Source organism: Artibeus jamaicensis, unplaced genomic scaffold, assembly GCF_021234435.1.
Source record: "Artibeus jamaicensis isolate MK-2021 breed Jamaican fruit bat unplaced genomic scaffold, CSHL_Jam_final scaffold_3128, whole genome shotgun sequence".
NCBI classification, from domain to species: Eukaryota; Metazoa; Chordata; class Mammalia; order Chiroptera; family Phyllostomidae; genus Artibeus; species Artibeus jamaicensis.
In genome coordinates this window covers 633,067-651,250 of record NW_026522036.1, presented here as the reverse complement: position 1 = coordinate 651,250, position 18,184 = coordinate 633,067, and the positions used below count along the sequence as shown (strand labels likewise).

The window sequence follows — 18,184 nt, the reverse complement described above, 5'->3', positions numbered from 1 at the left end:
CTCTCCCTTCTCCCACTGTCCCAACTCCGGGTACCGTAAATCAGGAAAAGAGCACACGCCTGTGTTGCAGGCCGCTGGCACCGTCAGCTGTGTCACTGTGCAGGATCTCTAGTTAATCCAAAGTACTGTGGTACCCTCTCATGGTCCACTGGCAAGAGTCCTTTGTGCCCAGTTCCAGTCAAAGTGTCTCTTGCTTTTCAGGCCACGCGGCCAAAGGGGGCACCCCAAAGCCGCGTGGGCCTCTTCTACCAAAGCTGCAGGGGTTCACACTCCACCAAAAGCATGTGGCTTTCTTCTTCACCTGGCTGCAGGGAACTCCATTCTGGCAAAGCTGAGTGGTTTTCCCTTTCACCTGGGCAGTTATCCCCTCATGTCCTGGAGCCCATCTTTTCCAAGCTCTCTCACAGGCCTTTTCACTCAGGAGTGCAGCCCCTCGTTACATCCTGAGTCCCAGCTACTCCCTTCTCCCTGGCTCCAAACTTGGCCACTGCTATTTAACATATCTATGAAACCAGTTAAAGGCTATAGGTATGTTAAATAATCATTCCAGAGGTTAGCTGCAAAACTGTTGCTATGCAAAATAGCTCTCAATGGCCCTGGCTCTATTCATCCCTTCCCCCTTGGTGGGGGGGGGGGGGCGGTGAGGACATCCTGTATGTCTCTCCAATATTCCTATCACTTTGAATTCTGGACACCCTTCCAAATCTTATTCTGGGGGTCCCCCCTGGCTGCACCCTGTATCAGTGGTGCGCTCCAGAACTGAAGTCTGAGCAGAACAAGACACATGCTCGTCTTTGTGTAGCAGAGCAAGCCGCTCCCCGCTGCACCGGCTCTTAAGCGAGCTGCCGAGGGATCCACTCCTATTGACAACACCTGCACCTCAAGTTCTCCTCCTGTTCCCATATTTTTCTCCGCTCCCTTCTCAGACTTGCTTAATTACCTCCTTTAGCTCTTTTCCCATTTGCATCCTCGCTAGCGCAAGCCGCTTGGACAGAGAAGAGGACAGGAGAAGTGCATCTCAGCGCACAGCGTGCCTTGCGTCAAAGAAGGGGCGGTGGCTGAAGGGCAGCGAAAGAAGGTCTGAGATGCCTGAGAAGGGATCTTTTGCGGACTGCGGCGAGGCGGGCGGGCTTTGAGGCCAGGCTGGCAGGGGTGAGCTGCATGCACCTATCAGGGGTATCCTCGGCCTCCGTTCTGTCTGCAGTGCTCTTCCTCGCCACCTTCTCACCACCTCAGTGGACGTCCTGAGCAACCTCTCAGGGCTGGTCACCCTCTCGGAGCTCAGAAACCGCAAGCTCCGTAACTCTGCAGGTAAGCTCCACGCCTGCTTCTGGGCTCAGGCCGTCCCCTAGCATCTGGTCTTCACCCTGACCCTGCATTCCGCTGCCCTGTCCCTCCTCAGTCCCGGGTTCCTCTTTTGTGTCTCTGTAACTTCGTCCCCAAATTTGCTCTTGAACTCAAAAGTTAGGGTGAGTTGCTGCCTCCGACGCCACCGCACCTCCCCCACGTGCCTCATGTGTCTCTGAAGCCTGTTTTCTGCAGTTGCTGAGCGCGCACTTGGCGCATCACTGCCAGCGTGGATTGGGGAAAGTTCTTCATGCGTGCATTTTGGGGCAGGGAGCAATATCTGTAGGAACCCAGGAGGCTGGACAACATCGCTCCCTTGGCGCTGCAATTTATGCAGGTACAGATGCAGCGCCTCTCTGGCCACAGAAATCTCAGGATCTTTAATAGTTCTCACTCTCTCCTCAAGCGCTGTGGCTTTACTCAGTAGGTGCTTAGAAAGTGTTTGCTGAGACAATGAATAAATGGATGGAAGCAACCTGATGGGGTTCCTGTCAGGAAGTTATCTCCAAGTCATTTGAAGATCCAGTTCCAACCAAGAAAGTGCAAATGCAGCAACCTGCAGGCTCTGCTTGGACTGAGCTAGATTGCTATGAGATATCATTTTTTTTTGTTTGCTTGTCTGTTTTTTGGGTTTTTTTTCCCCCTAAGAACAGGGCATTTGTGGGATTAACCCAAGATTAAAACAATGATTTGTCTTAAATAGTGCTGCAATCCTGAAAATATTTTCTCCATTCAGTCCATGCTCATTTCTATTTTCCCACACTCAAGTCTGCAAGGGAACAAAACCAGACAGGGTGGGAGTGGGGGTGGGAAGTAGGGGGTGGGAGAAGGGTCATTGGCGTGTGCTGACCATTTCTGCTTGGGAAGAAGTTTCATGACCTATTTGTCAATTTGTAATGCCCCAGTTTGGGTCTTAGAGGCAGTTAATGTATGACATGAATTAAAATGAAAAGGCAACAGCAGAAAGCCAATTATGTACCTTAAACATACTTTTCTAAAGAGCTGGACCATTCAGAACGATCATTTTTAGTAAATGGTTCTATGTTTGTATTTCATGTGACCCTGTGATTCTAGGATTTTTATCTAAAGAATAACTCCCTGCCCCCACAAAGTGAGCTTCTACCCATAATAAGGAAAACAACATTATTAAGAAGTAAGCTTTCTAACTAAGTCACTTCAGTAGTAGTGGCTAGTATCATCTGGAATATTTTCAAGATATTACCGTGTCCTTTGAGTAAAACCCTGTGTATTAGATAAAAGCAGTTTACGATGAGAAAGCTGTGTTGCATAATGCTGATCATATCATCTGCAGCAGCCACACATTCATCTCTTGCACAGAGAGGCAGGGGGAGGCAGGACGGCGTCCCTCAGTTTCTGAGACTGGCCCCTTCTCTCCCTGACTAATCGGTGTTTGGAGAAGGCCTTGGTGGGCTGTAGGCCCACCCAGCTCTGTAATTCGGGCTACCTACTGTAAGAGAGGTGGCTGAGGGCAGGAGGCGGACCAGTGTCTCTGCCACACTTCTGGCCTTCCCTGTGCTCCCAGCCAGGTTCACAGAAACCTCGCTGATTTGAGAGCATGGTAGGAGCAGGTCATGTGCATGTTTAATTGCAGCCACATCCTCCGTTCCATCCTTCCTGCCTCCTGTCAAATCTGCTACAGCTCAGCACCAGAAAAAAAAACACTATAGCCAAATGACATTGTTTTCTGACACACTGGTGACTGCCCTGGTCATGTAATTTTACCAGTTTTTATGTGACTCTTGTCTTTATTAATGATAGTAATGAAAAATCATAATATTGACTTCAAATAATGTTGGCAGAGTAAGATTTCAACAAATGCTTAAAAACTTAAATTTGAGCAGTTAGCACTCATTCCGCTACTAATCAGGTCTTCTACCGAAGTGTTTGGATTTTCTTTAAGGAAAAGTTACCTCAGATCTTTCTGTAATTAAGTCTGCTTCTTTAACCCTTTGGTATTGAGAAGATAGGAGTAACAAGAGAATACATTTCTAATAACCAAGGCACACAGTCATATTAAGGTTATAGCTCCTTTCTTAGCAGATGTCAGTATTCTTTACTTGCCTGTTACACACCAATTTCTCTGTGGGGCAGCCCCTTGTTGTTCAGAGTTGGGATGCTCCTGCCGGCAGGGTGAGTGGTCAGAGTAACTGTCATTTTTCCGGGACTGTCCCCTGTGCCGCTTCTGCTGCTGCGTGTGTTCAGATGACTTTTTCAGAGATGGGCTCTTTCAGAGATGGGCAACACACATGCATGTGTGCACATATACCCAGGGGTCTCTTGTGTTTACAAGAAAAAGAATCTTTTCTTGATTATATACCTCCCTCTAATTTCCTTCCTTCTTGGCCAGACACCTTAATACGACAGTTTGTATCCGCTGACCACCTCACGGCTTTCCAGTTCCTCCTCGGTGCTCTGGGGCCTGGCCTCCTCAGACACGCCCCTCTGTCTGTGTGACACTGAGAGCCACTCTCTCCTTGGGGCCTTTTTTTTTATTCCCTTGGTTTACTTGGTGCTAGTTGTTTTTTTTTTTTTAATCCTCACCCAAGGATATAGCCATTGATATTTTAGAGAGGGGACAAGGAGGACGGGAGAGAGACATCGATGTGAAAGAGAAACATTGATCAGTTGCCTCCCATAAGTGCCCTGACTGGGGATAGAACCCGCAACCTTTTGGTGTACAGGTCAATGCTCCAACCAACTGAGCCACCTGGTCAGGGTAACCTGGTGCAAGTTTTTAAATCTCTTTCCTCTCTTCTTCCCCCAGACACCTGATCCCTGGGAGTTATTCTTTGTTCCTTCATTCCCCAAATCCTCATGATTTTTGCCTAAGTATGTCTCAGATTTCCCCTTCCTTGTCTTCTCTACTCTTACTGCAGTTTTCCCCCTTATTATCTCTTGAGCAAACTGTGTTCATAGTCCCCAGATGGCTCTCGCTGCTCCCTCCCCCTGCTTCAGTGACTGCCCTCATGCACAGACCAAGGCTCAACTCTGGAGCAGTGGGCTGCTGCCTGTCCCACTCTGCTGTGCTCTCTGACCCACTCACTACCTTCCTCTTGGGATGCAACCTGCCTCCTTTCTGCTAGTGAATATCTCCTGCAAATCCCTTCCTCGGGTTCCCTAAGGGCATGTCAATGTTTCTAATATTAACACTGTGGAAGGTAAAATTACCGTTTCTCTCCTCCAGCCTCCATGTGCCCTCCCATTATGGCCCTCACCTCACTGTTTTGTTTTTAGTGTTTTTCTCTCCCCACTGAAATGTGAACTCATTGAATACTGACACTTTTATTCCATTTCTGTCCACAGAGCCAGGTACACAGTAAACCCTGAATGCAGGTATGTTGAGACAAATAGAAAATAGATAAGATACCAGGAAAGCAGTGGGACCAACAAAATTTAATTTTGCTTTGTTGGGAACCTTACACCTGGCTTCTAGCTAAAAACATTGCGTTGATTACAGGAACCTGTGCGCTCCACAAGCCAATCGGCTACAGGCACATGAGGTGTCCACGAGTACCAGTTGCACCCAAGTAATCAATAAGCGGGCCCTTCTTTGTCTCAAGCTAGCCAATAGCAAGCAACCTAATCTCTCCCTCCCCCCATATATATACCCAGTTCGGAAAAATAAAGTTTGCAGCTTGATCAGAATCTTTTGTCTTGCTGCCATTCTTCGCGCCTCTTGTCCCCCCAACTCATTTGTTCTAGGTAGGTGGTCGAGCCCCAGTTGATTGCTCCGCGGGCCGGAGCATTACTTCATGAAGTGGGGTAGGCCTGTTACAGTACTCAGAACTGCTCATGAAATTAGCACAGTTCTCATGGAACCAAATTGCCTTCAGCACTGATAGCTCAAGGTACACCTCCTTCTTGTTCTTGAAGGCTGATGAGCACCATCTGCATGAAGGTGTGTCTGCTCCCTAATTGCTACTCTGTGGCCAGCAGGCTCCAGCCTCACTGTGGCTAAAACTGTGTTCCAGTGACCCCTTAGAGAATTGGCCCTTTAAGATGCTCATAAATTATGAGCTTGCTATCATTACCTGCACTGTCTAGATAGTCAGCCACACAGAAGAGAGCTGAGAGAAATGTATCCTTACTGTAATGTCAGGATAATCTCCATTAGCAAAGGAGAAAGCCCAACAGCATCAGTTATTCCTGGTCCATAGACACAGTGACCCTGACTTCTCAGGCAATAGCCAGGAACCATGGTCAGACAATGGATTCTTTCTTATTTTTATTTTTAAATTAATTAATTTATTGGTTGATTTGAGAGAAAGAGAGAGGGAAACATCAATTTGTTGTTTGCTTATTTATGCATTCATTGGTTGATTCTTGGAAGTGCCCTGACTGAGCATTAAATCTACAACCTTGTCATATTAGGACAATGCTCTAACCAAATAAGCTAACTGGCCAGGGACTAACAATGGATTCTTAATGGTACAACTGGGTTAGAGAAGCTATTAGGAAGGTGATATTAGTGAGTGGACACATGGCCATTTCTATGACATTTTGGTCGTTTTAAGGAGGAAAGATATAAAAAATTTGACAATGGAGACCTGACCAGTGTGGCTCGGTTGGTTAGGCATCATACTGCAAAGTTTGCCAGTTCGATTGCCAGTCAGGGCACAGACCTGGGGTCAGGTTCCGTCCCTGGTCTGGACACATGTGCAATCCATTGACGTTTCTCTCCCTCTCTTTCTCCCACACTTCCCATGTCTCTAAAAAATAAATAAATAAAATCTTTTTAAAAATGACAGTGGATTTCCTGAAGAAAACTTGAAGGATTTGACTGCAGGACCTCATCTACTCTGTTTACTTGGTCCTGCAAATGCCCAGCAATGCCACCTCTTCTTTGGGACAGGCGAGCGTGCTGCAGGCTTCCTGATGGGAATGTTCAGCCTGGCAGGTATCTTTTTTTTAAAAATTCTATTTTATTGATCACATTATTAAAGTTGTCCTGATTTTTCACCTTTGCCCCCCTCCACTCAGTATCCTCCACTTTCTAAGGCAGTCCCCCAACCATTGTTCATGGCCATGGGTCATGCGTCTAAGTTGTTTTGGCTTCTCCGTTTCCTATACAGTACTTTATGTCTCTATGGCTGTTCTGTAACTACTATTCTGTAACTAGTTGTACTTCTTAATCCCCTCACCTCTTCACCCATTCTCCCACACTCCTTCCCATCTGACAACCATCAAAGCACTCTCTGTATCCACAATTCTGTCTCTGTTCTTCTGGTTTGCTTTGTTTGCTTTTTAGATTCAATTGTTGATAGATATCTATTTTTGCCATTTTATTGTTGATAGTTTGGAAGAGGTCTCCCCTGCGGCCGGGCTCAGCGCACGGACAGCCAGTTTATGTTTTGATCTTCTTTTTCTTAAATAAGTTCCTTAACCTCATTTCAGTTCTGTAAACCTTATTATCTCTTCACCAAGCAAAAATGAACACATTTTAAATCTTATAATTACCTCTTTAGCCAAATAATCACGAAAGCTCATAATCCTCTTTAATTCCTATATGTAGCTCTCAGTAGCGCAGGGATATGAAGTCTTGCATGTTTGATTGCTTTTGTTTTTCTCTCCAGAAAGTTAGGTTCTGTATTTAGCATGCTATATTGCAAAACTCAAAAGATACTGATACTGCTTTTAACTCTTACTATTTTCAATATTTATTGCTGAAAGACTAAAAGATAGAGAGTTGGGAAGTAAAGTCCAAAGCCTCAATTCTTAAAGAGTTCATGCTCTAGAGGCAACACCTTCCGTCTTCATCATCCTCATCCCCCAGCTTATCTCACTGGAATCTAGTCCAGCACTCTGAACTTCTTTCTTATTCTTCCTATGCAACTAATAATAATATAAAAACAACAATCATAGTAGCTAAAATAGCTATGTGCTTATTAAATGCCAAATATAAGTATTTCACATACAAAATAAAGAGGGAGAGAAAAAAAACAAACCTCTGAACAATCCGCAGTCAAAGGACATACCTTCTAAGTCCGCTCCATTTCTCTCCTTCCCTTGAAGGCAGACCTGATCAAGAGCAACCTGCAGCACAAAAGTTCATTCTCCAACATTCAACAGAATTTGCCCTTGCTCCTATCACTGTTGTTCTCCTAACTGCCAAGCTAAATGGGCATTTTTCTGTTCTTTCTCACTTTGGGAGATATCCAAGAAACTCTATACTGTTGCCCTTGATCCACTTGACATTTCTTTTTAAATATATTTTATTGATTATGCCATTACAGTTGTTCTATTCCCCCTTCATTCCCCTCCACCCTGTATACTCCCTCCCCCACCATCCCCCCATTTAGTTTATGACCACATGTCTCAAGTTCTTTAGATTTTATATTTCCCCTACTATTTTTGCCTTCCTGTCTTCTTTTTGCTGGTCTCCTCCTGTTTCTCTTCTTGTTCTTTCTCACTTTTTCTCTGTGGCTATAAACAATTTACATTATCTGAGTGTTAGATTTTTGATCTATAAAGTGGAAATTATGTTATCAACATTAAGGGATTCTGCTGTGAAACATTCAAGTCAATTTATGTAAATACACATTATGAACTTTAAGAGGCTATACCAAATTGTTGTTATTATTAAAGTAATAAAATGCTGCCATAAGTCTCACCAAGTGATCTCTTTTGATGATTATGGCAGGAGGTTTTGTAATGGACATAGTTATTTTTTAAGTGAATGGTTATGTTCTCATATATTTTCTTCTTTTAAGTGGTACAAATATTTCTGATCTTATTTTTGTTTACATTATTAGCTTGCATAGCAATTCTTTCCTCCTTTGATTAAAGTGACATCAGATTTCAATTGAGCCTTTATACAATTCATCCACAACTTCTAGGATTTATAAATTATACTTTATTGAATACGCTATTGCACTTCTCCCAATTTCTCCACTTTCTCCCCCTCCACCCAACACCCCCCCATTAATTCAGGCAATCCCCACACCATTGTTCATGTCCATGTGTCATGCCTATCAGTTCTTTGGCTACTCTATTTCCTATACTGTACTTTACATCCCCCTGGATATTCTGTAACTGCCTATTTGTATTTCTTTATCACCTCACCTCTTCACCCATTCCTCCGCACCCCCTTCCCACCTGGCAACCATCAAAGCACTCTCTGTACCCACAATTCTGTCTCTGTTCTTCTTGTTTGCTTCACTTGTTTTTTAGATTCAATTGTAGATAGATATGTATTTCTTCAATTTTTTGTTCATAGTTTTGATTTTCTTTTTGTTAAATAAGTACCTTTAACATTTCATTTAATAATGGCTTGGTGATGATGAACTTTTTTAGTTTTTTCTTGTCTGGGAAGCTCTTTATCTGCCCTTCAATCTAAATGATAGTTTTGCTGGGTACAGCAATGTTAGCTGTAGGTCCCTGCTTTTCTTGACTTTGAATATTTCTTGCCACTCCCTTCTAGCCTGCAAAGTTTCTTTTGACACATCAGCTGACAGTCTTATGGGAATTCCCACGTAGGTAACTGAGTGCTTCCCTCTTGCTGCTTTTAAGATTCTCTCTTTATCTTTAACATTTGACATTTTAATTATGATCTATCTTGGATGAGTCTCTTTGCACACATCTTGCTTGGCACTCTGTGCTTCCTGGACTTGCATGTCTATTTCCTTCCCCAAATTAAAGAAGTTTTCTTTCATCATTTTTTTCAAATAGATTTCTAACTTCTTGCTCTTTTTCTTCTTCTGGCACGCCCATGATGCCAATGTTGGAATGCTTCAATTTGTCCCATAGGCTGCTAACACTGTCCCTGTTTTTTTGTCCACTGGGTGCATAGGCTCTAGGGTTTTGTGCTTAGTGAAGGCCGAGGTCTGCCCCCACTTGTGTTTTGCCCAGGGCCACCCTGTCTGGCCTATAAAGCAATCTAAGATGGTTGCTACTTGTGTTGGACTTAGACATTCTCAGGTGAAGCAAAGCCGTGAATATCAGTTGGCTACTGCTAGTGCAGCACCTGGGGCCACTTAGCAAGAGACATAGGGGCTGGGGCTAACTGCTTCTGGCTGTTGATTATTTGAGGGGATTTAGGAAGTTGTGAAGCATGAGCCAAGACCAGTCATTTGTATGGAAAAGTCTCTGTTAACAGCTTGAGTGCACTTGTAACTTGAGTGGTATAACCTCAGGGGATCTCCATGGTGGGGCAGATTTGCTTAGCCAGGTTGATGGAGTCTCAGATATGGCACCCACCTGCAGGCTCTGTGGCTGTATGCGAGGAGGGTTCAGAAAGGGGACAATGGCCTTTCTGTCTGGAAGAAAGCTGTCCTTCAGCTCTCGCCTAGATATTAGGTAGACCCTTCATTTTCTCCCCGTATGCCACTGGTACCTTTCAAGCTGCTAACCTGTTGCTGGAGCTCAGAGGGAGTGAGTCTGGGTAGGTGAGTCCATGTGTGGGTTCTTTAGTAGGAACTGGTTGAGACTCCAGAAGTTTCTTCCACTGACTCAGTCCCTACTGGGGACTTTTTTTGCAGCCAGAAGTTACAGGGACTTATCTTCCTGTACTGGAACCCTGGGCAGGGGCACCTGTTGTGGGGCTACAACTCCTTGATTCTCAGCTATCTCCCCCTAATTTTCACCTAGGACACATGGGTGTGTCTGCATCTCCATCCTCCTACCAGTTGATATGGATGTGGTTTCTTTAATTTCATTTTTGTCAGACTTCTTTTTTTTTTTACGTTTAATTATTTTATTATTTTTTAATATATATTTTTATTTAGTTATTTTTCAAGTACAGGGTTTTTTTGTCTATTTCTCCCATCCCAGACCCCCCTGCCCTGTCTCCCCACCTCCCTCCCATTCCCCCCCAGTCCTCATCCCTGTGTCTTCATATTTGTTCCTCAAAATCCCTCCCCATTTTTACCCTTAAATTCCCTTCCCTCTCCCCTCTGGTCGCTGCCCGCTTGTTCTCTATTTCAGTGTCTTTGTTTTTCTTCTGTTTGCTTGTTTGTTTTGTTGTTTAGGTTCCTGTTAAAGGTGAGATCATATGGTATTTGTCCTTCAATGCCTGGCCTATTTCACTCAGCATAATGCTTTCCAGTTCCATCCATGTTGTTGCAAAGGGTAGTAGCTCCTTCTTTCTCTCTGCTGCATAGAATTCCATTGTGTATATGTACCACATTTTTTTGATCCATTCATTTACTGACGGGCACCTAGGTTGCTTTCAACTCTTGGCTATTGTAAATTGCGCTGCTATGAACATTGTGGTGCATAGGTTCTTTGAAATTGATGTTTTAGGATTCTTAGGATATAATCCTAGCAGTGGAATTGCTGGGTCAAAAGGCAGGTCGATTTTTATTTTTCTGAGAAAATTCCATACTGTTTTCCATAATGGTTGTACCAGTCTGCAATCCCACCAACGGTGAACTAAGAACCCCTTTTCCCCACACCGTCTCCAACATTTGTTGTTTGTTGCTTTGTTTATGATAGCCATCCTGACTGGTGTAAAGTGATATCTCATTGTGGTTTTAATTTGCATCTCTCTGATAGCTAACGATATTGAGCATCTCTTCATGTGTGTCTGGATATTCTGTATGTCCTCCTTGGAGAGGTGTCTGTTCAAGTCCTTTTCCCATTTTTTAATTGGGTTCGATGTCTTCCTAGAGTGGAGTCGTGTAAGTTCTTTGTATATTTTGGAGATTAAACCTTTGTCTGAGGTATCATTGGCAAATATATTTTCCCATACAGTTGGTTGTCTTTTTAATTTAATACTCTTTTCTTTAGCCATGCAGAAGCTTTTTATTTTGATGAGATCCCATTTGTTTATTCTTTCCTTTATATTCCTTGCTCTAGGGGACATATCTGTAAAAATGTTGCTGCGTGGAATATCTGAGATTTTCTTGCCAATGTTCTCCTCTAGGACTTTAATGGTGTCACGGCTTATATTTAAGTCTTTTATCCACCTTGAATTTATTTTGGTGTATGGTGTAAGTTGGTGCTCAAGTTTCATTTTTTTTTTGCATGTAGCTGTCCAGTTCTCCCAACACCATTTGTTGAAGAGGCTATCTTTACTCCATTTTATGTTACTGCCCTTTTTGCCAAATATTAATTGACTGTAGAGAGTTGGGCTTATTTCTGGGCTCTCTGTTCTGTTCCATTGGTCTATGTGCCTGTTTTTATGCCAGTACCAGGCTGTTTTGATTACAGTGGCTTTGTAATACAGTTTGATATCAGGTATTGTGATCCCTCGTACTTTGTTCTTCTTTCTCAAAAGAGCAGCTGCTATTCGGGCTCATTTATGATTCCATATAAATTTTTGAAGTGTTTGTTCTATGTCTGTGAAATATGCCACTGGTACTTTAATAGGTATTGCATTGAATCTGTATATTGCTTTGGGTAGTATGGACATTTTGATGATGTTAATTCTTCCAATCCATGAACACGGTATATGTTTCCATTTGTTTGTGTCTTCCTTGATTTCTTTCTTCAGTGTTGTGTAGTTTCCTGCATACAGGTCTTTTACCTCCTTGGTTAGGTTTATTCCCAGATATTTTATTTTTATTTTTGCTATATCGAATGGGATTTTTTTCCTTGATTTCTGCTTCTGCTGATTCATTGTTAGTATATAAAAATGCCTTTGATTTCTGGATATTGACTTTGTATCCTGCTGTTTTGCCAAATTCATTAATTAGTTTGAGCAGTTTTTGGGTAGAGTCTATAGGACTTTCCATGTACACTATCATGTCATCTGCAAACAGTGACAATTTTGTTTCCTCCTTTCCTATTTGGATGCCTTTTATTTCCTTTTCCTGCCTGATCGCTGTGGCCAAAACTGCTAATACTATATTGAATAGAAGTGGTGAAAGTGGACATCCTTGTCTTGTTCCTGATTTTAGTGGAAAAGCTTTTAGTTTTTGCCCATTGAGTATGATATTGGCTGTAGGTCTCTCATAAATGGCCTTTATTATATTGAGGAATGTTCCCTCTATTCCCATTTTGCTGAGTGTTTTTATCATAAATGGGTGTTGTACCTTATCGTAAGCTTTTTCTGCGTCTATTGATATGATCATGTGGTTTTTGTCTTTGCTTTTGTTTATGTGATGAATTACATTTACTGTTTTGCGAATGTTGAACCATCCTTGCATCCCTGGGATGAATCCCACTTGGTCATGGTGTATAATCTTTTGGATATATTGTTGGATGCGATTTGCCAATATTTTGTTGAGGATTTTAGCGTCTATGTTCATCAGCGATATTGGCCTGAAGTTTTCTTTCTTTGTTGTATCTCTATCTGGTTTTGGAATTAGGATGATGCTGGCTTCATAAAAGGAGTTTGGGAGTTTTCCATCATTTTGGATTTTTTGGAATAGTCTGTGAAGAATGGGGGTTAGCTCTTCCTTAAATGCTTTGTAGAATTCTCCTGTGAATCCATCTGGTCCAGGGCTTTTGTGTGATGGGAGTTTTTTGATTACTGCTTCAATTTCTTTTGCTGTTATTGGTCTATTCAGGTGTTCTACTTCTTTTTCATTGAGTTTTGGGAGATTATATTTTTCTAGAAATGTGTCCATTTCCCCTAGGTTCTCAAATTTCTTGGCATACAGTTCTTCATAGTAATTTCTTACAATCCTTTCTCTTTCTGTGGTATCAGTTGTAATCTCTCCTCTTTCATTTCTGATTGTGTTTATTTGTGTTCATTTCCTTCTTTTCTTGATGAGCCTACTTAAAGGCTTGTCTATTTTGTTTATCTTTTCAAAGAACCAGCTCCTGGATTCATTGATCCTTAGAATTGTGCTTTTAGTCTCTATGTCATTTAGTTCTGCTCTGATCTTGGTTATTTCCTTCCTTCTACTTGCTTTGGGCTGTTTTTGTTGTTGTTCCTCGAGTTCTTGCAGATGTAGAGTAAGGTCGTTTGTTTGAAATGTTTCTATTTTCTTTAAGTAGGCCTGTATTGCTATAAACTTCCCTTTCAGGACTGCCTTCGCTGTGTCCCATAAGTTTTGGGTTGTTGTGAGATTGTTTTCATTTGTTTCCAGAAACGTTTTGATATCTTCCCTAATTTCATTCTTGACCCATTCATAGTTTAATAGCATACCATTCAGTCTCCATGATTTTGGGTGTTTTGGGTTTTTTCCTTTGGGGTTGGTTTCCAGTTTCAGTCCCTTGTGGTCAGAGAAAATGCTTGGTATGATTTCAATATTCTTGAATTTGTTGAGGCTCGTTTTGTGTCCTATCATGTGGTCTATCTTTGAGAATGTTCCATGTGCATTTGAAAAGAATGTGTATTTAGCTTCTTTGGGGTGAAGAGCTCTGTATATATCAGTTAGGTCCATTTCATCAAGAGTGTTGTTTAATGCCGCAATGTCTTTGTTGATATTTTGTTTGGAAGATCTGTCCATTTTTGATAGTGGGGTGTTAAAATCCCCACTAAAATTGTGTTGCTGTCTATATCTTTCTTGAATTCCTCTAATATTTTCTTTATATATTTTGGTTGTCAGACTTCTATTCAACCCAAGTTCTGATGGTTCTAAGTGATGGTTGTTTTATAATTTAGTTGTAATTTTTGTGTTTTTTTGAGGAGTTGAGCCATGTTTATCTATGCTGCCATCTTTACCAGAAGTCTAGGATTTTCATAAACAATATGATTTAAGAGGAAAACAATCCTCGCTCTCAAAGAATTTGGTGATTGAATTAGGAGCTTATATTAATAGGAAAGATTTGTTTTAGTATTTGTAAGGAATCAAGTTTTTAATAAATGATCTGTTCACAATGACTTCAAATGCCTATCCCTAAAAAACAATAAAAATATATCACATTCATTTGGAGATTATTATAATTCCTTATGCCTTCTCCCATACAAGAGCCTATTTGAGAAATCCTATTTCTGAGATGAAGGCAGCCTCTTTGCAGAATCTTGGTGATTTTGTCCAGTTTCTTGAATTGTCTTGCCCAAGCAGTCCTGTCCCCCGACACTCTCCCCAGCCCCACGCCACTGTTCCTGCCATCTCATGCTGGCTTTTCTCCCAGATCTCACCACACAGATGGGCACTGTTCCCTGCTCTTTCTGCTCCCCGGCGGCATGAGTCATCTCAGTGGCAGTGTCCATGTCTTTCATTCATCACTGCCTTCCCCAAGCAGGGTAGGGGCCCAACAAAGGCATTATGTGCTTGGATAGATAGAAGATAAAAAAAAAAAAAACCTCAAGGCGCAGGAAGTTTAATCCTGTTAGAAATAATAGACCATATGTTGACTTTGCTATTGAAAGCCTCACTTCACCATGTTTTTACTTAAGTGTGTCCTCTATGGGATCCTGAGCTTTGTAAGGGGATGGAGTATTTTGTCTAGATTACCACTCTGTCTGAGCCCCTGCATAGGCAGAGCCCCCATACCTAGTAGATACTTAGCAATACTTGTTGAGTAAATAACTCAATGACTGTGTATTTGTACATTGCCTATTTTAGCTCAGTGATGAGGGACACTTGAAATTCAGCCAACTTCTCACGGACATGCAGTGTGGCCACAGGGAAAAGAGCAAGGGATTAGAGGTAGGTTTGTCTTCCAGAATTCTACTATGAGATGAAGACTAGGTAGCTCAACACTTGTTGGCTCTTTCCCAGATTACCAGGTTCTCATTAGGAAATAGATTCCCCAGAAAGAAGGAGAGAAGAGGCAAGGAAAGAGGGAGGGAGGGGATCGTGATGGCTGGTATATGAAGGGCTATGATTTGTGTATGAACATGGAAGAGAATTACATTTAGTGACCAAAACTCTGTTGCCTGTCTCTACTAACATGTTCTGCCTAATGGAGGAAATAGGGGACACCAGGATTCGTGATGTGAATATTCATTAGAAGCCTGTGCAGGAGTTGATGAGCAGTGCTGTGTGCATCCTGGTTGATTTCTCATCTGTCTGGGTAAGAAATGGATAGACGACTGGATCTTTCCCTGACTGTCATCCAAATAGGGCCTGGCTTCTTCCAGATGGGGGAAAAAATGAGAGCTTTATCTACCTAATTTTGACTGGTGTCAAGAAAGCCAGAAGATTATAGGACTCTACAGCAGGAACTGGTTGATTTCAGCCTTTCAAGAACAGCCAGAGTAATAGGGGAGATTAATTGAATCACTTTCCACGTGGAGTTGAATGTGTTTTCCCACTATTTACCAGCTGTTTGCCAGCCTCTGGGGCATTATCAGGGGATGAGCCACATTAAAATGACAGAGCTTGACTGGCTTTGCTGGGGAAACAGCTGGACAAGCTGCCACAGGCTCCGGCAGCTCTTGACTTCCTCCCCACATACTCGCAGGTGCCAAAAGCTGGTTTGCCGCTTAGCAGGCCTGGCAGACACCAAGATTCCTTTGTTGGAAGGAAGTGGTTTTCCTCATAGAAACAGCCATGCACAATGTGTGTGAGGAGAGAAAGGAGGCTTTTAAAAGACAAGGAGGGAACCCATGAAGGAATCATCACTGAGAAAGAAGTTCAATAACTTGCCTGACCAAGTTTACTAGACCAGAAAGTGGCTGAACTGAGCTTACCCTAGGTCACTCCAACTCCCAGCACCACCTTCAAATGTCAAAAGGACATGTTAAATTCAGCTGAAAACAAGAATTTCAAGAGAGCAAGTCTTTGGGGACCAAGTGAGGTCTGAACAGGGGACTCAGAGACAGACAGCTACCAGTGGGGACAGTGAACAAAGCTGGGAATTAAGTAGAGAAGCAGGAGACCCCTCTACACCTCAAGGAATTCCTCAGATGTGCATTTTTGCCTTGCAGTACCAACCAGGAAGAATATGAGGGGGCTTTATCCCATTAAATAAATAGATTCCCCAAAAGAGTTGACTGGAAGGAATCCAGCAGGCCAGAGTATCCTTTACCCTCAAGAGACAGGGAAGCTCACCCTACAACCCTCTAATTGTCCAAGTGATCTCTTTCAATTCAGTTAACTCCTGTCTCCTTTGGGCCCTGACCTAGCTCAGGACCTAGAAGTAGCTAGGTCCTAGGAACTTCCAGGGAGCTAACAAACTTCTACTCTGTAGGCTCTGAGTGGGGTTGACCCCAAACCTCTGAGGCCAAAATAGACGCTTCAGGAAGGCTGCCTGTGGGTCCTCCAGTCCCCAAGGACATGGAGCATGTCTCACAGAGGCTCCCTTGAGGTGGGGTGAGCATGTGTGTCTGGCCAGGGGAGGGCTGAAGATAGCTCTTTCTCCACATTGTGGGGTCTGCAAGTCTGGGGTCTACCTCACCTAAAGGTCTGACTTGGGGGAACTCACAGCTGGGTGGTTCTGAGCCTCCCTTTACCTGAACCCTCTTGAAGCCAGACTACAGCCTGGCCTCTCTTATTACTGTGCCTTAGGGCCTCTATCCATATGCCTGGACCTTGGACCCCTGGGCTGGTCACTTCAGTCTCTGGCATGCAGAACAGATGCATGGTGGCAGTGGATTATCAGTGTCCTTGCCTCTTTGGAGAGTCCCTCCTGCAAATCCATTTCATCTGCCCTCTGTGTCAGCCACTCCAAGGCTGGCAGCTGGCATTTACTGTGTGACAAGTGGCCAGCAGACTTGAAGCACTGTGTCTAGCACCTCCTGTGTCCTTGAGGGCCTCTTCTGGTGGGAAGGTTATCTTTTGGACACACAGTAGTAGGAGCTCAGAAAGTGTAGCACCTGGTGAATAAAACAAATGGCATTAGCAATGGCATTAGCTCATGCCTTGAACTTCATGTTGCCCAAACTTTCAGGTTTTCAGTGCTTTATTCATGAGTCAGTGTTGGTTTTAGAACGCAGACACTTTAGATTACGTCCTATCTCCTTCCTAAGACGCTGGCCCAGAATATGCCTAAAGCATATTGATCAATGGTTGTGTGATTTTTCTGAGGCTTTTTCTGGAGGGCTGAGCTTGGTGATCCTGGAGAATGTTCTGTTCAGAGGAGGCAGACCATTCAGGAAGCTTGGGAATATGCAGACAAAGCCGGGAGGCCTGCAGAGACTGTGAGATGGGAGCACCCACAGCATCATCCACCCCATTCTTCAGGACTGGACTCTGAGCCACCATGCCATGTGTCTACCCACATGGCAGCGTGGCTGCATTCAGGCCTCAGCAAGGGTGTGCATGTGTAGTGCACTTGTGGTATGTGTACGTGTACAGTGTGATGTGTGCACATATGCAGACCACACATTGTGTGATATGGTGGCATGTACAGTGTACTTGTGCTGGTGTGTGCATGTATGTATGTGTAGGGAAGGTTGGGGGAGAGAGTGTAGATGGCTTGCTCTCTGCTCCAGCCTCAGCCCCTACGCCTCTGGGTGCTGATGCTCCAGGCTGGTCGGAAGGCCAAGCCAGAGAGCAGGCTGCGCCTGAGGCCCAGCATCATCCGGAACTTTCTAACCATGTTCCTGGTGTTTGTGATCTTCACCATCTGCTGGGCCCCTCTGAACAGCATCAGCTTTGCTGTGAGCATCAACCCAAAAGAAATAGCTCCTCAGGTGCCAGAGGGCTCTTTGTCATGGGCTACTTTCTGGCTTACTTCAACAGCTGCCTGCATGCATCATCTATGGACTTTTGAACCAGAACTTCTGCGGGGAGTTGGCAAGCCATCCACACTTTCCCCACTGACCTTCCCTACACATACTACATGCATTGCCCCCAACCTCACCATCATATGTACATTGTACATGCCACACATCACACCATGTGTGATCTGTGTATAGGTACTTGTCACAGTGTATGTGTACATGTACTGCAAGTGCACATACATGCACAGTCTTCAGGCACTTGGAACACAAAGTCTGCATGGTTCCTTTCCTGGTACCACCAAGTTCAAGCTTGTGACTTGAAGCAAGTCCCTAAACCTCTGCATTTTTAAGTTATCTTAAAATGTGGGATCA

At 43.4% G+C, this 18,184-nt stretch overlaps 1 protein-coding gene across 1 annotated transcript; it reads left to right on the top strand.

Moving 5' to 3' along the window:
* Positions 1-1,085: 1,085 nt before the first annotated feature.
* Positions 1,086-17,912, top strand: MTNR1B (melatonin receptor 1B). Its single transcript, XM_053656925.1, is given in 7 exon segments — positions 1,086-1,128; positions 1,131-1,195; positions 1,197-1,311; positions 17,175-17,287; positions 17,582-17,792; positions 17,795-17,839; positions 17,842-17,912. Coding segments are annotated over 7 exon segments (663 nt in total).
* The last annotated feature ends 272 nt before the right edge of the window (positions 17,913-18,184 follow it).